This window comes from Trachemys scripta, chromosome 1 (assembly GCF_013100865.1).
Source record: "Trachemys scripta elegans isolate TJP31775 chromosome 1, CAS_Tse_1.0, whole genome shotgun sequence".
NCBI classification, from domain to species: Eukaryota; Metazoa; Chordata; order Testudines; family Emydidae; genus Trachemys; species Trachemys scripta.
Genome location: NC_048298.1, coordinates 178,023,531 through 178,047,040, shown reverse-complemented (window position 1 = coordinate 178,047,040; position 23,510 = coordinate 178,023,531). Strand labels below are relative to the sequence as shown.

General features: G+C 42.6%; 1 protein-coding gene across 2 annotated transcripts in view; it reads right to left on the bottom strand.

Moving 5' to 3' along the window:
- The window catches only part of NCAM2 (neural cell adhesion molecule 2), a 526,501-nt gene that overhangs the window by 69,427 nt on the left and 433,564 nt on the right, over positions 1–23,510 (bottom strand). For both annotated transcript variants that reach the window (XM_034792868.1, XM_034792859.1), the window contains exons 13-14: positions 11,826–11,945; positions 5,595–5,716 (exon numbers count right to left, since the gene is read on the bottom strand). In XM_034792868.1, the coding sequence (XP_034648759.1) occupies positions 5,595–5,716; positions 11,826–11,945 (242 nt within the window). The remainder of the gene's footprint in view (positions 1–5,594; positions 5,717–11,825; positions 11,946–23,510) is intronic.

The following is a 23,510-nucleotide window of genomic DNA, read 5'->3' as shown; positions in this document are numbered from 1 at the left end:
AAGTTTACAACTATAATTCCACGGCTATCATCAAACTAGAAATTACATAATAAGAAATATGCATGACAAAAACTATTTATAATAGAATATGTTTGCCCATTGACAGAGCTCACACTAAAGGTAAATAAAAAATAGCACTTAAAATAATGTCTTGCAGCTTGCTAGTTTCTATATAATGTAAGGTCCTAGCTATCAGCTGTTTAATGTATCCAAATACACAATTTCATGCCCCTGGTTTCTTTCACACTGACAGTCTATCTGGACTTGTACCTCTCCTTTTATACACCAGTGCTGGTAAAATGACCTCCTGGTTACACCTAGTAAGGTAATACTGGGCGGATGGCAGATGGTATGGTCACTCATAGCATATGCAGAAGTTAAGACAAGTGCAATGATAAAACTTACACTCGTTGAGTCAAATTCACTACTTTTGCTGGTGGTAAATTTGTCTCCCCACCATGTTTAGGTATGCTACACTATATGTTGGGAAAGGAAATACAGTTTTAAGTATCCTGCTGTTGTAAAAAGAAAATAAACACACATTTTCAAATCCTTTTCCCTTTAAATGAAGATCTCAGGAAATGAATGACCACTGTAATGTCGCTAACAAAATGAATGACCGCCCTGCACCTATAAGCAGGGTTTTTTGAGTTGGGCTGGCCCAGTGAAGGGAACAGTGCTTTATGGCTGGAGGTGGTGGGGTGTGAGGAGATGAAAACTGCTGCAGCAAATCCCTTAGGAATGCAGGGTTTGAAAAGGAGCAGCACTGTGCCGAAAGCCTTCCTTTTTACACAGACCAAAGCCCTTCCTCCGCCTTCATTCCACGGAAAAAGGCAGGAACTAACAGCAAGTCTCAGAAGGAGTCCTCTGGGGTACTACAGCTTAACTCGGCTCCACTCCAGGTGGAAGCAGAGCAGTGAGCAGGAAGATGGAGGAGGGAAGAGGAATGGAGAAGCAGGCTCTTGTCCCAGCATGGCTCCAGGCAGACAGGGCCGGCTTTAGTCACTGCGGGGCCCTATTCGAAGGAGCTGCTGCCGAAATACCACCGCTGTCTTCTGCAGCAACAATTGAGCTGCTGCCGCCGACAGTGCTGGGACTTCTACAGCAGCTCAAACAGATGCCAGTGCCGTCGGTGGCACTACAGCAGAGGGATCTTCCTCCCTGGCAGAGATTGAGCTGCCGCCAAAGACAGCACCGGGACTTCAGTGGCAGCTCCTTCGGGACGACGCGGGGCCCCCCTAAGGCACGGGGACCAATTCCAGGGAATTGGTGGAATTGCCTTAGGGCTGGCCTTGCAGGCAGACACAGAAAAATGAGAGCGGGGAGAAACAGGGGGAGGATTAATTCTCCCTTTCTCCTGGTTCAGGCGGGCGAGGCAAGCATAGCAGAGTGAAATCACAAAGGGAGGTGCAGTTGAGTAGGGAGGCAGCTCAGAGTCAGATTCTGTCCCTAGGTATACAGACGAGGAGAGGGAGGGGAAGTGTAGTCCCCTCTCAGAGCAGCTGTGCAGTGCACAGAGGTTTAGGGAATAGGGTTTCTGGTTTTACCTGCTGTACAACAGGGGGTGGAATTTTGCTTCTCCCTCCCAATTAGTGTCGATGGGACAGGGAATTGGGGAGGAATCAAACCCTGCACAGGGCAGACGGAGTACAGTGATTTGGGCCAGTGTGAGCCAAGGACAGGAGGATCCTTGCAATAAGGGTGAGGGACTGGGGAGCCTGGGATAGTGCCTTTCATATAAAAGGGCAGCCTATCAGGCTTGGGCAAGGGGGGGCTCAAGGTGAAGCACTCACGCAGGCAAGTGAGCTGGCTGCGTTTGATGGTGGGGCAGTCAGCCGGGATTTGATACAAGTAATCAGGGTTATTGTGTCTGAGATTGTTTCCAAAGCTTTGCAGGCCCAACAAGGTATAATGGCTCGCCCAGATCTAGGACATTCTACTCAGGTGATTGCAGGAGATGAGGCAGACACAGAGGGCAGGAGTGAGTTAAATCAACAATGGATAAAGGTTCCCAATTGCAAAGGTGTTTGGATCTGCTTTGGGGAGAGGTACATGAGGTGGTTTAGGGTCCAATATGAAAATGATGTTGCAAAGGTGAGGATTGTGGGCACTAGTGGTTCCTCTGAGGCTTACCCCATCATTTGGTTGGGTTTTGGGGGGATAATCACATGGGCTAGCCAGAAACTGTCTCAATTTGTCTGGGCCTATAAGCAGATGCAGAGTGTAAGCAGACGCAGGCTAATTAAGTTCCTCCAACGTGGGGACAGCCATGGGAGAGGTGTCTTGCTAAGGCTGCATTCTTTAGCTATGCTTGTGTTACAACTGAAGCTTACCCAGAGAGAAGCCTGGCTTGTTAGATATATAAATATAATCGGGCGGGCATGCAATACATTCACGGGCATACATTTCTTTATGCAGTGACTTTTGCAGCATTGGTACGCTCAGGCATGCATGCAAACCATGTTTTGGGTCTCATATAGCACATTACTGCCACAATGGTGAGGGGAGGTACAGGACGCAGGGTAGAACAAATGCCTTCTGCAGGTAGGCCCTGTTTGAACAGCGTGTGGGTGGCAGAAGGCAGGCCGGTGCAAGGGGACAGCTTCAAGCATTGGAATGGTCTAAGGCTTCCTGTGGGACTACCCCAGCAAAGCCAATGGGTCAAATGTATGTGTTGGGTTTCTTTTAATGGGGGTTCTTATCCCCTTTATATGCAATAATAATGATTAAAGTCAAGGGTGGGGTTTGGCCATGTTGTTAAGGCAATAATTCCACAAGAATTAATTTGGGGTACAGGGGCAGGGCCATCCAGCCAATTGCCTGTGGACAATTTGTGAGTTTCCCCCAAGGCTAGCTTCAAGCAGCAGAAGAATAGGCTATGGCCTCCAGTGGAACTACCTCAGTAAGGCTGTTGGGTCAAATTTGTGGGCTGGGTTTAATGATTATTTTTTTTATGTACAATAATAATAATTAAAGTCAGGGGTGAGGTTTGGCCATGTTGTTAAGATTATAATTCCACAAGGAGGAATTCGGGGGTACAGTGCAGGGCCACCCATCCAATTGCCTGTGCACAACTTATGTGTTTTGCCTTGAGGCTTGGCCCCTGGAAAGGCTCCAGAGAATTACATTGCTTCATAATCTCTCTGAGGTTGACAATGGCGCAGCACACACCTTGTCTCATTTTCAGGTCCACAGATTTCTGGAGCTGGCACCAGGAGCTAGCAGGGAACCCAGGCAGGTGCCACTAGTGCTATGAAACCTTGGCATAGAATGGTTGTCAGTGTGGTGTGAAGATCAATTGCTCAGTGCACGTGGCAGGGCTGTGAGAGAAGTTTTAATGATTTCATGCAATTTCAGGATCAGGAAAGCCAGTAAGCAATATGGCCCATTACAGATGAAAAAGTACTGCGGTACATGCTGTCGTTGGCAAACTGTCAACTGGCATCCTTCACAATCTCGAATCACCTCTCTGCCATTACATTCGTCATTAAGCTAAATGGTTATCCTGATCCTTGCAGTGGTTTTTTAGTTCAAAGGTTTTTGGCTGGATGGTCGCATACTGGTGGCCCCAGGGTGGATTCCTGTCTTCCCATCGTGGTTTACATGCTTAGGGATCTTGTGCAAATCCTTGGCTATGTCATAATGGACAGGAGGCAGACTTGTTCAGTGCTGCATTCTTGACAGCATTCTTTGGTACTTTTAGGATCAGTGAGCGAGTACCTGGGTCCGGTAGGGACTCAATAGGAAGGGCTTTGCAACTGCGGGATATACAATGGAATGAGCATTCAATAATATAACACTTGCGAAGGTCAAAGACAGATTAACTCGGCCCGGGTGAATCTGTGATCCTCCAGCAGGGTGGTGAGCCTGGATCTGCCCAGTTCAGGCTTAGAAGGCATACAGGGTTATATGGCCAAAGGGGAAAGGTCTCCTTTTTATGCAGGTATGGGATCAGAGGCAATCCAGGCAATCAGGCGTTGACATTCAGTTGCGTACCGAACGTATGTAAGACCTCAGGTGGTAAGTCAGCATTAATTTGTTGTAATCTCATTACAGATATTGGACAACCAGTCATGCAGATGGTGGTGTGGATCTGTGGGCATAGTATTGTCTTTTGGGCCAATAGGCATATGTCCAAGTTGCCCGAGGGTTCGCAGCTGGCCTTCGGTGATGAGGCGATACTCAGTTGGCGTGCAAGGAAGGGCATGTTACAGGATCAGCTAATACCGATGCTATATGCTGTGCGTCCATCAGTAGCCCCCAGATATAATTGTGGTGCATCTTGGGGAAATGATTTGGAAATCCTTAAAGGGGTGGAACTAATGCTCAGAGCAAGGAGGACTTGGGGCTAATCCTTGAACTTTTTCCAGGAGTTAACATGATTTGGCCAGACATGCTTCAGCGCAGGGTCTGGCGGGGAGCTGTGAGTCCCCACAGGGTGGACAAGGCAAGGAGGTATGTGAACAGGGAGGTGGCCAAATTCCTTGGGACCATAGAAGGGACAGTAATTTCACATCCTGGTATAGTATATGGGGCAGCAGCGTTGTTTCGGAAGCATGGGGTTCACCTGTCCGACTTAGGTGCTGTCATGTTTTTAACTGATATAAAAGATGGCATTAGGAGATGTCTGGGAATCCGACTGGGTGTGGGGAGGTGGCAGTCAAGCTAATTGCTGGCGCCTCCTTGTGGCAGTCCAGTCCTCCATAGGAAAGGTATACAGTGACTGGATAAATGGCTTGTAAAATGACTTAATAAGTAATAAGTGGTAGAACCTACTTAGTAAAAGATATTGGGATGGTCATAAACGAAACTGAAACATCATTAAAAAGGAGTTGATCTGTGTGGCAAAGAGGAGTAAATTGTTTAAACCTGCTAGATTTGAGAAGAAATACTACAAATCAGACATCCACCCAACAGAATCATATAATTACTTATTAAAGAGCTGGTACATTTACTATGATATATAAAAGTCCTTCCTCATTGCAATCTATCTGTGGATCAGAATTTCTAAACTAAACTTTAAATGCGTAGAAAAGGTAGAAAAGGTAAAAATACATAATGGCAAGACAACTTCCAACTGTAGTTCTGGTAACCTAGAGAACAATTAAGCTGATTTAAGTTGCATTTGCACATTAGGATGCCCTTATACATGTATAACACCACAAATAAACACAACCATAAAAGGCTGATTATTTTGTTTCAGAATATTCTTTAATCACATACTCTGGAATCTAATACCAGCTCTCTCATTTACTTAGTATACTATCTTATTAAACTTTTTAGATTTGAAAACAAAACAAACGTTTTTACTTACCATATAATAAAACAAAATCTCAGAAAGTTTTCTTGTCAGTTCTGACTTTTCAGTCACACATTTAGTATACTAATCTGGCATTAAAAACAAGATCAAAAGGAGTAACAATAACTAGTATACATTTCAAATATACAACTGTTACAAATTTCTTTTTCTTCAGCTGTGTAATAAGCAATCTATTTTAAAACCAAGTATTGATGTTTTCCAGGAAACCGCTTCTCAACATTCAAAACAAATAATATAGATCAAAACATTCCCCAGTGATTAATGGAATACTTACACTTCTGTATTTCACGATATATTCCAATATGGGGGCTCCTCCATCATCCTGTTTAGTTATACTAAGTTTAAAGCTCTTTCCACTCCCTGGTTGTCCGTGAATTGATGGAGGACTTGGCTCACCTGAGCATTGGAGGGGGGGGAGAAGGAAAAAAGAGAAATTCAATATTTCTATTTTTATATGTATTATTTCTACCATTTGATTAATTAATATTATTAATCAAAACCTTCATAATCAAACAGGATGTTTTCAAGCTTTCTGCAACATACTTCATGATACTTAATGATCATCTTGGCATCAATGCTGTCACGTTTGTTACAAAACATATCAAAGTTTTGTACATTAAAAATAAAAGGGATTTAGAATAAAAATCTCAGTCTCTGTGATTTGATATCGTCTTATCCTTTCAAATTTAGCTTGTTTAAGAAATGACTCCTTATACAGGCACTAATTTAGAAAAGTAGCTGGTTAATTTTAAGTATGTAAGTAATCCCATGCTATTCAGCAAATCGTTAAACACATCCTTAACTTAAAGCATGTGCTTAAGTCCCATCGGTGGAATCTAAATCAATATTAACGGACAATAAACTGTCATAAACAGCAGCAATAAACTGTCCCAAAGCAAACCTGAGGCTCTTTTAGATTATACAATACTATCATTTTATTAAGAATGAATTTGAAGGAAAGCATTTTATAAGATCTTGAAAAGTATGAAATTTTACTTCAAACACACTCTATTTTTATAATAGACCCATCCTTTGATGTTGACCCTGCTGTTTCTTACAAGGAGGTTCTACTATAACAGGAATATTTATGCTGAAATTTTGATCAGAGTACATTTTAAACCAGAGCATAAATACAGGACTCAAGTGTACTGCCATTGCTAAAAGGAAAGAGTTGTGTTTTCGTCTGCTGGAGCTCAGGTGAATGTTCCATCATATCTTTACTCTCAGTATCTGATCCCTTCCAGGAAAAAAACAGGGCACTGCCATGTAAAAGAAACTTACTCCTGGAATGCTTCAGAGGGCAGGATTTTTGTATATTTCAATACTAGATCTGTTTAAAGTTTTTCCTGAAAGCTGTTTTTCAAATTATTTTTGTTTTTTAAAGTAATCAATTTTTCCTTTCAATTTTTTCGGATTTTTCTACCAAGAAAAGGGAAAGAAACCCTGTTTTCTAAAACTGAACTCAAAATATTTTTTAAACTCTGGGTTTTTCATTGAAAAATTGAAAAATAAAAAGATCATAGGAAATTTGGTGGAAATATTTTCTTTCAAAATCTCGCCCCTCCCCCCAAAAAACTATTAGCATTTATTAACTACCTCTACTCAATATCTTTTCTGCACCACAGAATGGAGCTGGTTGTCTGAGCAAAAGGGTTGGGATGATTGTGAAATTGTGATTGTAAAAATAAAACCAGTGTCTTAGACCTGATTTTCTCAGGTCATCAGGAAGAGAGGCTAGAAATGTGTTGGGGCTTTCTTGAGAGCCTGCTGTGAAAAAGAACTGGAGACATTGGATGTAGTTTAATTAGGCTGAAACTTTATTCCTAAATGTCTGGGAGTATCCAACTGATAAAATTGTACAGTGCAGGTAATTCTATAATTATTTCCATATACCCAGAGGTCAGCTGGCAGCTCTTCCTTTTACCCATCCCTCTTACCCCAGCCAACTTGCTGCTGCAAACTCACCACACCCATTTGGATGAGGAGTAAGAGGGGCTAAAAAAGGAGGGGTATTGACTCCTGATATACCAATCATAGGAGCCCAGGACCACCCCTCTGTTTTCGCTCCTTTAAAGAATACCTCCTTTAAATTCTTTTCCAATTCATTCTGTCTGAGAACCATATCCATTCCCTATGGAATTTGTGATGAGACATATTCCCACACTGCCCCTGAGAGGGGTGAATGGGGTCAAGTGCGCCCAATCAATCAATTAGGATGTAAATGGAGACTTAAGCTGGAGGAAGCTAATTCGAAGAACGGTCATCTATGAGACAACAGGTGGGGCTTCTACAAAGCCACAAGGCTAGCAACAGTGTGGAAGGCATCAGGGAGGAAGCCTGCTGTCCTCCTCCCTGAGATAAGGAAGAAGGAAGGGGAGAAGAAGCCATTAGGAAGGAATCCAGTAGGTGGTGGAGCTGCACACCTTAATTGTTCACTACAGGGACCTGGACTGGAACCCAGAGTAGAGTGTGGGCCTGAGTTCCTCTACCAACCACTGCAGAATGATACTGGCAGTGATCAGGAAGACTGCTTGAGTCACTGTGGGAGTGACAGGGTCAGAGCAGCAGGTATGAGGACTACCTGATGCCACGTGGACAGAAGTGACTTTTAAAGTGTTCCCAAAAAGGGAACCCAATTACTAACATGGCCAGAGGGCTGAGTCACAAAGCAACAGCAGCAGCTCCTGGAGTGAGAGAGGAGCTGCAGACCAAAAGAAAGTGACAGAGAGAGGGGGTGCAAACGCAGGAAGGGACTTCTACCTCGCATTGCTAATTCCCAGAGTGGCCAGGAGGAGGCGCCATCCAGCAATGAATAGAGTGCCCTGTCACAGAGTTCCTGCGCTGGATATCTCCCCAGTTTAAATAATGAGTTGTGACTTCATAGCCTAACCCTCTTTCATTTTTTGCCCCCACTAAGCCTGCAACTTGCTGTGGGGCAGGTGAAAAACCCACTTCATCTTGGTGAGGGCAAAATTCCTTCCCAGCCCACCAAGAAAGAAGCAACTAGTGTAATGCTCACACAGCAAGTGCTCAAGAAACCTGGTATTTTAACTACTGCCACGGGTGGGAGCTGCTCAGAATGGTCCAGGTAAAAAGGGGACCTTTTCAGTGATGAGCTCCCAAAATCCTAAGAACCGGTTCCCTACTGGGTCCTCAGCGGCACTTTGGTGGCGGGGCGGGGGGGGGGGGGGGGGGGGGGGGGGGAGTCTTCACTTGCTCCAGGTTTTCGGCAGCATTTCGATGGCAGATACTTTACCTGCAGCGAGTGAAGACCCCGCCCCCCGCCGCCAAAGTGCCACCAAAGACCCAGTAGTGAACCACGCGGTGCCTGTCTCCCCCCCCATCCGACCCCAACCCACATCCTCCCCCGACTGCCTCCCTCAGAACCCGCAACACATCAACCCTCCCTGCTCCTTGTCCCCTGACCACCAACTCCCGAGACCCCCCACCCTAACTGCCCCCCAGGACCCCACCTCCTACCCAACTCCCCGCTCCCTGTCCCCTGACTGCCCCGACCCCATCCACCACCACCCCGACAGATCCCCGGAACTCCCACACCTACCCAACCCCCCATTCCCCGTCCCCTGACCGCCCCGCCCAGAGCCTCTGCCCCCTCCAACCGCTCCCTGCCCCTTATCCAACCCCTACTCCCAGCCCCGGCCCGGCCCCCTTACCATGCTGCTGTGTAAGGATGCCGCGCAGCCGCTGGAGCTCGCAGCCCCAACCCCTTACCATGCCGCTCAAAGCAGCAGGAGCTGCAGAGCTGCCCAGAGCGCTGGCGCCGGCAGCGCAGTGCGCTGGGGCTCTGCGGGGGGGGGAGGAAGCAGGGGAGGAGTTGGGGGAGCCTCCCCAGCTGGGACCTCAGGCGGGCTGGGCAGGACAGTCCCGCGGGCCGGATGTGGCCCACGGACCGGAGTTTGCTCACCTGTCCGCCCCTTTAGGAACCGGTTCTACACCAGCTTCTAAATGTAACAACCGGATTTCGTGAACCAGTGCGAACCGGCTCCAGCTCACCACTGGACCTTTTGCTGCACAGACTTGGACATAAATAGTTCCCTTCTCTTCCAGTCACCTGGTGGGGGTCATGGGTTAGTGTCCCCACATTGACCTGTTATGGAGCTGCCTGACTCCCAAGCAGGTAGCTCTCTAGCCCTTAAAGGGGCAACACACCTTCTCCGACAAGCCAGAGAAAGGGCCCTAATGCTTAACATGTGGTAAAGTCATTCTCAAGAGAACAGTATTTTTTTAAAAGTACTTTTAAGGCAGATTATAGTTCAGGTCACTCAACTTTGAGAGTGCCTCTGTTTAAAGATAGTGTTAGAGCAAAGTAATAGAATGGGGAAGTGTATCCGTAAAATAATTATTATTCTGAATATGTAGATAACTGATGTAAAAACTTATTAAACATTAAGCATATGAACCTACCCTGGGGTAGTGAGGTAGGTACAGTAGCATTTTTTAAAAGAAACAGAAATATGCACATGATGGGACAACAGAAAAAGGAGTCAAAAATGGTATGTTAGATTATTCAGTTCTTGCCCTTTAGCATCATATATTTAAATTTGAATTCAGTTGTTTAATACTGTTTGGTATTCTAATATATTGTATTAAACAAAAGCTTCATTTACTTTGATATAGAAATGAATGCACTGATAATTAGTCATACTTGCTGTGAACAGTTGCACAATATAACTTAACCACACAACCCTGAATTTGAAAAGCTTTCTGTGAAACTGCTACCAAAACCAATCCTGACTTCACTAGCAGTGAAAAGACAAATGTATCAAAGTACTAACAAATCTATTTAACCTTTTCCCCATAGCTTTGCAAACAAAAGTGCAGCCATCACTGTGGTATCAGACTGCATTTAACATACCTTAAACTACAGGGATTAATATTTCCAAACTAAAGGCCTGATCCAAAACCCACTGAGATCAATGGAAATCTTTCCAATTTTATCAATGAGCTTTGGACCAGGCCCCAAATAATTATAAACAGTCATATAAAAGCTGCTGCTATTCAGAACTACTTTAACTTTAAATGTATTTTGAAATGTTTGCGAGTTTGCAAACCATACACGATTTTATGTATCCTAGGTTCTGTAACCCCTTGACAGGTTGTGATAATCCTACTCGGTGTGAAGAAGCATGGCAAAAATTGGCCTAATGGCAACAGTATATGCCTTTTGCTATAACTATCTGTCAAGGAACAAACACTATACATAGCCATCTATCACTGGGTAGCGTCTAGGGCCCAGTCTGCCTGTGACTGCTATACAAAGTCCCTCTCTGGGGGTAATTGACAGTTGGCTGATTAGTAAACAAACAATTGGACCTGATAAAGGTTACCCAAACTCAGCCAGAGTGGACTCCAAAGGGAGACAGGAGATGCCTGTGGAGGGGAACCCCCAAGGGAAGCCTGAGCCAGAGGCCTGAGCAGGGAGCCAAGAAGAGAGCTCTCTGGGGAACCTACCAACACAGGCAGCCTGTAAGTGATGCTCCTGGAGAGGGGAGCCTCCTAGATGGAGAGTTGCAGCCACAAGACCTTCAAGAGGACCTGGTCTCAGCCAGGGGTCCCACAGACACAGGCCAGAATCTCGGCCTGGTAAGGATCACCTGCTGTGTCTGGAGAAGAGTCGCAGTGGCAGATCTCTCCAGATTCCAGAGGACATATTTCAGTATGGGTAAGAGCCCTAACACTTGGGGCAGAGACTGGAACTAAGAGAATCCTGGAGGAAGAGCCTGGGTGGAGGTGAACACTGGACTCAGGTGTGGGACATGGACTAAGAATGACCTAGTATGACCAAATTGATCCTGTATTCACATCCTACACACTATAGTAATAATTTTTGCACAAAGTATGCCTATAAGTATCATTTCAAAACTCATAATTCATTGATCAATAATGTCGTGATGAAATGTGTGTGGCATCATTTTATGTAAAGTTATGACTTCCCCCCCGATGACATTGGTGGGGCATGTTCAAACTCATGTAGCAACAATTAGCCAAAATGGATCAAGCAGGTCTTAAATAAAGGGATGTGTTTACATGAAATTTACATATATACTATAAATAAAGTCAGGGGACAAAGGAGATCTGGATTTCAGTGAACAGGGGCAAGGGATAATTTGCTGGGGAAAATGTCTACTGAAATGGCCACATTCTGTTCTCATTAAAATCAGTGGTACTGCATGGGTATAAATGAGAGCAGAATTCATGCTCATAAACTTTAATATTATGTTCTCTAGGATAAAAATTTTAAAGATTATTCTAATATTCTGATAAATATAAATACATATTGGAAATTATCCAATATAGGGTCATCCAAATGACCTGAAAATGAGATTTCAGGGATCATTATAATCTAGGGGAATGTGGTATTGTAAACTGTGCATTTTACTCAGAGTGAATCGTTTTTGAAATGATGAGCTGAACTAGAGGTAAAATAGGCTGACAAGAGTACAAATAAACTAACTTTTCATTTAAAAACAAAGACATTACTCACGAACGGGTAAAGTCTGAAAGATCTCAATTTTGCTATACTCTCCTTGTCCTTTTCCATTTACAGCTGCAACCTTGATTTCATATGTTGTGTTCGGTTCCAGATTGCTAAGAACAACCGTTGCTAAAAGGAAAGCAAAGAAAGCGATGAAACAAAAATTGACAAAAGGATAGATTAAGATAATAACATTTCCAAGGCCATTTTGTAATTCATTTGCTTTGAAATTAGGAGTCTAATTTTACAATGTTTTATTTACAAAAGTGAAAAATATTCATCTGGTTCAATGCTAATAGTTTCAAATGGTTTTGTTACTACACAAATTTTGCTGCAATTAAATAAGTTATATCATCTGCGGACATTAGTGTAGGAGTTACAGAAGTCAAGTGCAAATATAAAGAGCTTGGTAGTGCTTCACATTTCTATGAGATGGCGTGCCTGTTCCCCAGTAAGATTGGGGCACTTTTGCCCCACTCCATTGACAAACAGTTGCCCTGGACACCATTGGATGATGTCCCCACTGAAGGGACACTCAGGCTATGTCTACACTGGAATAAAAGACCCCGGCATATCCATGGTTGGCCCACATCAGCTGACTCAGGCTTGTGCTGCAAAGCTAAAAATTGCTGTGTAGACACTTGGGCTGGATACTGGGCTCTAGGAGCTTCTGCCAGTGTGGTGTCCCAGAGCTTGGCCTCCAGCCTAAATGTCTACACAGCTATTTTACAGCCCTGCAACATAAGCCCTGTGTGTTAGCTGACCCATGGCAGCCGCAGGTGTTTAGTTGCTGTGTAGACATACCCTCAGGTGGCGTGGGGCTGCTTCAGTGGTTATTCTGGCATCCTCACCCTCCAGGCCACCTGTATGGAAGATGCAGATCTGGAAAAGAGGTCATGGGCTCCCTTAAATCGAATTGAAAATTGGATGCAATAGCGCCTTCCTTGGGGCCATTATCAGCTGCTGTAAACTGAGCGGGACAAGTAAGCAAGTGAATGACAAACACATGGAATGGGTTTAAATGGCAGGCTGCAAGTTTATTAATTATACCTTAGGGAGAGGTACTACCCTGCTCACCCCTAGCTCCAACATAACAGGGAGTTATTTGATTAAAGCTAGTTACAGGACTTTGGCCACAAACCAAACAACAACTTGGGGTGGACCCTCCTGGTCTATTCCATAGACTCAGCACAACTGTGAAACCTCTCACCACCACCCCACATAATGAGGAGGATGGAGAAACAGAGGCCACAAGGCGGGAGGGTGGGGGGGAGTACTTCATTCTGCAAAGACTTCAGGCTCCTCCTCCCCACATGTGCAAGATCCAGCAATGAAATCCAAGGTCTCATTTACGTCTGAGATCTGGCCCATTTAGCCTGTACCCACACTGGACACTGGCTACAAGTTGCAACAAGTCAGTAGTCTTAACAACACTGTATGAACTTTGAATCCTATTGTTCCCAATCCAACTGTGCCTCCAGGAGACTGCAGAAGGACAAAACAACCCACCAAACCAAATGGCAATTTGGTCCTATGAGAAAAATTCCTTCCCAATTCCTAAAAGTGGGTGATCAATCAGGCCACAGCATCACAAGCAGTACAGCCTCTAACCTACAAGTGGGGAGAGGAGAGGGCAGGGAATGAACTGGAGAGTAAGAGGCTTTTGAAAAGCCTGAGATAATTTAAAGAGGCAAAGGGGGGAGGCACCTGGCAACCAGGCACCTGACCCCATTCCCCCTTGCCCAGTCAATGGCTAAGCAAAGCACCAAAGTTGGGCGGGGGGATAGCACCTCCCTTCCTGTGATGCATGTGTTTTGGGCTTCCCTCATTGCCTGCTGTCCACACCAGGTCCTTCCCGACTAAGAGTATTAGAAAAGTTTTTCAGACATGTCTGCATCCATCACCAGCTCCCCCACAATGTGAGCTGAACCATGTGCTCCTCAGACAGAGCACAGCGTCCGCCCTTGCCCATTGTATGTAAATTATTCATTTGCCATGCTGTGGAAATTGCACAATGTTTTACTAACAAATCTATAAAGAGAGAAGATTCTTGTCAAGAGCAAAAGAAATTTTCTAAGTCCTAATATCAAGAATCTAAAAGTTAACTGATCCCATCCGTAGATCCTTAAAGAGAGGTCTATGGAATGCCTATAAGCCAAGGCACTCAGGGACATCCTCAACAAATGATTCAGAAAAGAAGGTTGGCACCTTAACCTTAGAGACATAAATACATCACCTAATATCTTCAGCAAGCTGTTAAAGAGCACTTAAAAGAGCAAGAGTTGATTTCTCAAGATGTATTAGAAGGGAAAATCAAACCCTAGCCTGAGCATTCCATGCAAATCAAGCATGGTTCTAGAACTGTAGCTGTACTTCAGGATGAAGTTATAAGCACATGCTTAGAACAGTAAAAAAAGTTGCATGAAATGAACTATACTCCTAATAATACAAATATACAGACAAGGTACAACAAATGAGCAATATAATCTACAAAAGAGTTTGATTTCAGATTCTCTCTGGAAACACAGTACAGTATATTATGAAGAGACTTGGCATGATCGATGCAAATGTTATTGACGTCACATATGCGCCTTGAGATCTGAACACAATGGGAATCCACAGAACATGATTTCCCTGCTCCTACATTGAAGGGGTACTCAGCTGCCTCGACAATAAAGTTCCTTTTTCCCTCCCAGGTCCCTGGGTTCAGATCCACATGGGAAAAAAGGATGGAGATTGGATGTGCTGCAGGGGAAGCACATCAATCCTCACCTGCCCTGTAGAGCTAGGGCTGTATTCTCTTTACTGTGCAGCCACCTTCGAGGGGCAACCACAAGTCTTTGGTAGTGCGACTCCATTGGAGTCACTGTGCGAGGGAGCCTTTTTTTTTTTGCAATGGTGAAGTATTTCAATGGTCGATTTAGTATCATTTTTTAAGTTTTACTTTTTACAGAATACATACTGTTTCTGTTATTACTTTTGTTATTTTATTGACTCCATATGTATTATCCTGTCTATTTTGGATGACTCTTGTTTTCTGTAGTAGATAGAAGCCCCATTACAAGTGGAGCTAAATAAGTGTAATGAGTTTTGGAAAACAGGAATTTAAACATTTCACACTTTATTATGAGCATATTATATGAATTAGTCATTGACATATGGTGATCATTTCCTCACAAACAAACCTGCAGAGTTATGTCTGACAGCATTCCTTAGTTTTATCATTCTTTCATATTTAAAAAAACAACAACTATAAATTATTAGCAATTATCTATTGAAAAATAAAGTCACTTGAGAATATTCATATTTTCAGAAGAAGTGAAATTTTACAATATTTAGCATTCAACTATAGCAAGATGAAATGAAAAGAGTAGAATAAGCAGCAGCCCTGTTTGATGTGCCTTTGAGCCATGACTGCTTTCCACATCTGAATAATGGCATTCAAAATAAACCTTCGAGCATACAAAAAATTAGTGGCACAGCAAATGCTTTTAAAATTTAAACAGCATCAAACTGTGGCTATGAGTCTTCCCTTCATAAAATCCTAATGTGTTAACAACCCCATAAAAATCTAAGGGCCCAAGCCTTCAAACACTTATACACATGATTGAGTCTACGGGACTACTTAAATTAGGAAAATTACTCATGTCTTCAGTGCTTAAAGGACCATGGCCTATATTTGAATCCCCTAGATATCACTGTGCATCAGATACCTTGATCTGAAAAACAGCTTTATGAAAACAATATGCTTGAAATCTGACAGCATAATCTGGCCCTAAGCATCGGCATCAATGGAAAGTTCTGCTTAAAAATCTGAGGGTATGATGTAGCCCTTGATTGTTTTATGATTTTTTCTAAGAATACAAGGAAGAAATTAGGACAAACCATAATATTATGTAGAACCCCTTTCTTTCTTCAAGCAGAAAAAAAGCACTAGAGAAATAGCCAAGTGGTGGTAAGTACAGGAACTATCCAACTACTGAAGGGTAGAATGACCAGGGCCTAATAGGATCTCAAAGAAACGATAGACTTTTCATTGCCAGATAATGCAATTTATTGCATTGTAATGAAATGTTGGGGATGGGAGTGCATTATTAAATACAGTAATTATCAAAAATGTGTAATGTATGCACCCATTGCAGTGGAATCTGAGTAAAATAATGCCCAGTTCCTCTCTCCCCAACTTCAAATTGATCTCGTTCTCTTCCTAAACAGGGGTTACAGTCTCCAACAGCCAGTCCTAAGTGACTGTGAATGACTCAGGATTTTTATCAGTGGTCACCAGGGCAAACTTTCACAGGCATCACTGCAGTGATAAGGTTTACATTTGCAAAGCATCTCCACAAACTAAAATAAACCCAGAAGGTTTACTAATGTGTGCATCATTTACCATATACATGCATGATACTGTTGGCAACAGTATCATGTCCCGAGGAGCAGCAGTAATTTAGGACCACCTTCTGCCACTCTTACTTACATTCTATTCTATTCTTTTGAAGGTTCTCATGTTGCCCACCTCCCTATAGCCTCTGAGCATTATTCAAAAGTACACTAAGTGATATGACTAGCATTTGTCATATATGACTCTCAAATAGTGTGATGCATTAAATAGTACCTTACTCTGCTCTGCAGGCTGACTCCTTCACTTTGCCGGGATTACTAACAGACTAATTGCTCAACATGGCTAGGCCTTACTCATGTCAAGTCATACATGTTGAGCAATTACGCTGCTGGGGAAGAAGAGGTTCTCAGGTTTTGAAGGCATTATTGGACCTATAAATATGGTACAGACACCCTAAACTGCCCAGGCCTTGTGCTTCCCATTGGTAAGGAGCTAGCTATTGGTGTGCAAGTCATATGGTGCCAGACAATAGTTCTGAAGGATTAGAAAGGCCTTGTGTAAGAGGAGTGTGACCCAAAATTGTAGCAGAAAAGCTGCAAGGGACAGAACACTTAAAAGAAAGAGAGAAAGCAAGAAAGGAAAAGAAAAAATAATCAGTCTCTGCATGTAAAAATCAAACAGTATTTCAGCTGCAGTCCATAAATGTTTCAGCTTGAGAAGTCTCGTTCATTATCACAGGATTTTAACGGCTATCAAGCAGAATAGTGCATTTATATAAAGTGCAAAGATTGCTACTGCAAGGTTCGCAGTGAAACAAATGGTGTCATAAATCTAACCACATTTTTAAAAAGGATTTTCTGGTACCAAGATTAGGTTGTTTATATTGCTTGGTTATCATAGTAGGATATGAGAATGGAATTATTTAGGTTTTATAGTCATATTAAATTGACTCCCCCCCAACAAGACTGCATAGCATCATGACACCCTTGTGATTGCCACAGACAACATAAATCATCACCCAACAAAGGAAAGCTAGGGTACAAATAATACAGTTATAGTACATTTAATCCCACAGTAGATACTTTTATGAGGACAGTTAATAGAAATATTGTATACATTAATACACTGAGAAGATTGTGGACTTAGCTGTTGCACAGAACAGATTTCTTTTTGTCTCTGTTTCTAATTCACTGAAGAAGTAAATATCATAAAAAATCCTAGATAAAGGTTGAATAACTGCTATGTGAAATTAATCTTTTGTTTTGATAACTTCCAGAAGCAAGTGGAACCTATCGCTAGCTACAAAACCAGTCAGTCCATGCTTTCAGATGCATATCTTGGAAAGTGGGAGCACTGCAGAATTTCTATTAAATGGGAGAAATTTCTGTCACAACGAGGATGGTTGATACTAGGACACATCATCTTTCCTATCTCCGGGTATGCTTCTCCATTATGTTGCACCTTGTAGTGAGCAAGCATAAGAAAACTACCACCAGTGCCAGTACATGGAAAGTTCTCATTTAGTAGTGTTTTACAGCCTGTTTGCCCTCACCTGGTAAGTGACTACACATGGTGCAAGGCAATAGGGAAACAGGACCGCTGACTTCTGACACAATTGCTTTTCTCAAGCTCCACAATGATGGGGCAGGAAGAAGGGAAGGCTTCCCTCCACTGCATCATCTCCCTTGAAACCTGTGTGGCCTCCTTTTGTAAGATTATGCTGACTCATATAATCGTAAACTGGTTCTATGCTGTGAAAACCCCTGAGGGTGAGAGATCTAGGGAAGCAACTGGAGAAGAAAAGGAAGCAAACTTTGCCAGCATTAAGAATGGGTCTGGGGGGATAGTGTTGAAGTACTGGCAGTCTGTAAAAATGTCCCTGCCTTCTCTGGAAGTCAAGAGATTTGAGGAATTTCTCTGCAATCCTTGGATATTATGGGTTTAGAAAATTATGGTCCCTGTCTGATCTATGTGTGTATATGAGAGAGAAAGGCTCAAACCCCCTCTCTCTACCACTGATCCACAGAAGTTCTAACAAATTAGCCCTCAGAAGTTTGATCTTCCGATCTAGGCCACAGAAGTTTTATGAAACAGAGAGTGGGGATGTATTCTGAATGGAAATAAATTAGAATGAAAAGAAATGTAGGGATTTTGCTTCATAGTAGGAATTGTGTTGATTCATATTCAGAAACAGTCTCATTGTCCCAGTTCCATATGTCTGCCTTACCCAAATAACAACTAATTTCATAAATGATGATTCAAGCATCTGGCTGTAAATGTCAGAATTTGACTAAGACTATGTGATGCACTTTAATAATGAAAATATTTCAAGCTGCATACTAGATTGGTAGAAAAAACAAAACTAAGGGTCCAATCCTTATCCTACTGAAACCAATGGCACAACTCCCATTCACTTTTATGGAAACAGGTTTGGACCATATGTTGTGTCTGTTTAATAAAAATTCAAAACTAAATGCAGATCTTCTAAAAATCAGTGAGATAATGGCTCTGTCAGAAAGTTGCACCAGACTGTAGACTATAATATAAAATTATTACAGTGTTGAAATAAAAAAAGTGACAGCTTAATTACCTGTGAATCAAATATGCTGTTACATGGATCATTTCATTTTAAAATATAATTTTCTGTAACAGATTAAAAAACTATACTTGGCAAAAGCATATTAAATGTTTTGTACACAGTCACCAAAACACAATTACCCTTAAATATTTTCTTCCTCCACATATTTAATTTTCATTTTAATTAGGTAATTTAAGGATTCCTAGATGTCAGGTACACAAAATGAATCTAAAGAAACTGCAGGAACCTCATGCCTGAAGATACCTCAGGGATCATCTTTGATACATCTTTGCATTGAATTAAATCTAATAAGAGATGCTAATAATACACAGGTGGAACAATTACTGTTATAAAATTTGACGTTCCAGAAATTAAAAAACAATGTTAGGCCCCGATCCAAAACAAAAAAGTAAGGGTAAATCTTTACATTGACTTTGACGGGCACTGGAACAAACTCAATGTACACAATAGCTAATAATGTTTAATGAACACAAGTGGCTGGTTCTATAGATGCTGTAGTTTAACTTGTATTTAAACTATAGTAATATGCTTTATTTAGAGAGGGCCCAATCTTTATTTAAAAATCACAACACTGAATTCCGGAAACAGTAGATTTTTACTCAATTCTAGCATTTATCTGTTTTCTCTATATACCATTCAAGGACACCCTCCATATATTGAGAAGCAAACACATGCAGTAGCCCAGATGTCAATCCAGACTTATCAGGGACTTCAAATTGAATTGAAAACAGGGGTTCATTCCACCCTTGCCAACTTTCATGCAGTAAATAAGCACCCCGACTTTCAAAATAAACCAAAAATCAAGCTAATCCCATTTTAAAACAAGGCCAAAACAAGCCAATCCCTAAGAGCCCCAACACTCTATGTGACTAGATCCTCCTGGTGTGCAGTCTAGGACTGTGGTGGGCCTGTTGTGCACCCCTGACTCTCTCCCCCGCTTATCCCGCTTGTCCCCCCTTGCTGGAAGCCAATCAAAAAAAAAAAAAAAAAAAAAAAAAGAAGCAACAAGCTGCAAGCCAAACAAGCAACAAGCTACAAGCCAAAAACTGGCCAACAAGCAACTCACAACCCAAATTTCTGCAGGTTTTTTTTGTGGGTTTGGCATGTCTGGTTCATTCATCACAACTGAGTCAACATTAGTATCAAGAAAGCAATTGTGCTGTCCTTAAAACATTCTTTAGGATATAGTTTTTCATTAGCAAGGATTAGGTTTGCATGAGGAGACTTATTTATAGTCACATTTTCATTTTCCATTTCATTTTGTTCAAAGAGCAACTTTCAACTACATTAAATCCAAATTATGGCTCAGCAAACAATTCAGTGAAATATTCTGAACCTGGAGACATAAACAGAACCATAATCTGAGAACAGAAACAAACCTATTTAGATGGATCTGTGTTATATGTTGTCAATGAATTGTTCAGCTAACCTGGATGAAATACAAAACATATGTTCATGAGCTGCATTTCAGATTATGTGTTTGCAAAAGCCAATAATAAGAAAAATGAGGAAACATACAATTGCACCAAAGGTTTATAGAATATGGACTAAACATAAAAAGCTGCTAATGTTCCTTATTAGTGATGTCTCATATTGTTATCAGGTCTTTCTTTTTTTTTTCAAATTGTTGCATCAGATAATAAAGGACAGTAAAATCAATTAATGGTTTAGAACAGCGGTCGGCAACGTTTGGCACGCTCTCCCAGGGTAAGCACCCTGGCGGGCCGGGCCTGTTTATTTACCTGCTGACGTGGCAGGTTCGGCCGATCACGGTCCCCACTGGCTGCGGTACGCCGTCCCAGGCCAATGGGGGCGGCGAGAAGCGGCGTGGGCGAGGGATGTGCTGGCCGTGGCTTCCCATCACCCCCATTGGCCCGGGACGGTGAACCGCGGCAAGTGGGGTCCGCGATCGGCCGAACCTGCCACGTCAGCAGGTAAATAAACTGGCCCGGCCCGCCAGAGTGCTTACCCTGGCGAGCTGCATGCCAAATGTTGCCGACCCCTGGTTTAGAACTTGATTCTGCCACCCTTACACTGAATTGTAGTTTACTTGGTGAACAATCCTATAGACATGGATGGGATTATTTCTGTTGTCAGAGACTAACTCAGAGTAAGCTTAGTAGAACCTGGCTCTTAATTGTGATTGTCAAGAATCATGTAACTGAGGCATCTGACTTTAGTTTTCCATGAACATTTAGATACATATTCCAAATTTAAACACCAAATAAACATCTTGAGGTTTCCTTTCAGTCACTGCCTTTCATGTTTTGCAGTTCCCCGTTGCTTTCATCCTTAGTGAAATCTTTTTGGAGGACTGTTAAAATATTTCTTGCAAATAGGAAACAGTCCCTTCTTGGTATCCACAGTTCACTGCTTCGGTTGTTTGTTGGTGTAGGTTTTCTTCACTACTGTTTTTTTCATATCACTGTACTTGATTCAAATCACTTGACTGTGATAACAGTAGGGAAAAACACATGAATAGAGCCAGCCAGCTTTCGCTGACCTGACTTGACTCTGTATCTGCACGTACTAAGTAAATCTTGAGAGGGGCCCCCTCTTCTGCAGCTGCCCCTCTCTAGGTTGTGCTACTGCCACCGCCCACTCCCTTACTGCCTCCCTGGACATGTAAGCTTGGGGTCAGAATTTCTCAGGTTGTTATTTAGCTGAGGGACAGGCAAGTGGTGTGAAGAGAGATGGGAACCAGCTGTAAGTTTGGAAACTGAGCCATCACCAAGGGATAATGGGTCTCTTGGGGCCAAACATCTCTCCCTACGCCAGAGGAATGGAGGGGAGGAGCAGAGAAGCACTGCACTCACCCCTCAGTGCAGGGGTGGGCAACCTGAGCCTGAGAAGGAGCCAGGATTTACCAATGTACATTGCCAAAGACACAGTAATATGTCAGCAGCCCCCCATCTGCTCCACTCCCTGCCCCTGCTCCCAGCACCTCCCGCCCAGCAGCTGCTCCACCGATCAGTGCCTCCCCCTTCCTTCCCGCACCTCCCGATCAGCAGTTTCATGGCATGCAGGAGGCTCTGGGGGAAGGGGGAGGAGCAAGGGCATGGCAGGCTCAGGGAAGGGGGCAGGAAGGGGTGGAGTGGGGCCAGGGCCTTTGGCAGAGCCAGGGGTTGAGCAGTGAGTCCTCTCCCTCCCCCTGCCCGGCACATTGGAAAGTTGGCGCCTGTAGCTCCAGCCCCGGAGTCGGTGCCTATACAAGGAGCTGCATCAGGAAACACAGCTTGCCAACACTTTCAAAAGACATATAGATCTATGTCATAAAATTATCTCCACCATGCTTAACAGCATGGACCCAATCATCCTTCTTTTAGGACTTTTACATCCCCTTTCCATATGGAAACTTTTCCAACCGTGTGGAACATGTATATTGATATTTCCTAAGACAATAAAACTTTGTTCCATAACTTTCACTATGTCCCACATCACTCGAGTAAATTTTAATTAAATTGCTTGGTACTTAGTGTTAGTTTCAACAGGCTAGTCTCACATTCAATTCCTTTCTCCTTATCACTTTACTCACAGTTTTTGAACTGATATTAGCAGGATTTTGCTCCTTAAGCAATTTTGCAACTTCTCAGGCTTTACACCCTCCTGATTTCTTCAACTATTTCTATACTGTTCTTTCACACAATTCTGTAGCTTAGTAAGTCTCATAATTTGCTGGCTTGGCAACACTCTTCCTATTTTATAGCAGTTTCCATCGTCCACTTAGGTACTCAGAGATGTTGCCTTATTTTTCACAAGATGTATTTTACTTACAAAATTATACTTTTCTGCAACAAGGACAGAAACTAGGCTATTTTTATCATGATTACAAGATATTCCTATTCTTCTCCTCAGTTGAAGCAACAACATGTGCATAAGCACATCAATCCATCTTTTCGCCTTATTGAATAGCTGAAAGGTACCTGTTTAAACGGATTCACTTTCTTTTCTTCTCCCGCTCTCTCTTTTTTTTTTTAAATTTTCAGTATGCCTCTATAAACTTCCTGATGACTAAAGTTTGGTGATCAGTGACATAAATGTTCACCAGTACAATAATTATATTTACTAACTGATACTGGTGCCTTTTAATACCCAACACATACAACAAAAACATGGGCAGAACAATATAGAACACATTTCTCAAGTACAGCAGGAGCAGTCCATACATTTTAGAGCCAAACATCCTCAACTGTTAATGTATCATTCCACAGGAACAAGAGTGGTAAGTGAAACAAGGACATACTTGATAAAGCTGAGTATGTATAGATGAGTACATACTAAAATAGAAATACATGTTGCAAACAATTTCAGATCCTTTGCATCATGTGATCTTGTGTTCTCTGGTGCAGAAACTCCTTTCCAAATGTTCCTTCCCAACAATCACTAGCCTTTCATTCTCTCTTGGTATTTCTACATATCATTTTGTGTAATCTTCATGAGAGAGTTAGCTGGGTTGAATTTTTCTGTGCATAGGGTTTTCTGTATTCGGAATGTGTTCAAGTTGAAATGATTTCTTACTTTTAAACTTATCTCCTTTGATTGCTTATCATTCATGGTCCCAGGAATGAAGACCCTGATCCAAAGCCCATGGAAGTCAGAGTCAGAAAAACTCTGACTGAGATCAATGGTCTTTGGAGAATTGGGTCCATAGAACCCAGTTCTGTTTTCAGTTATGTGAATGCAAATATTTCTGTTCTTCCTTCTCTGGCTGGTGTAGGATCTGAAGGAAGCTGCATCCAACCCTCAGTCAGAA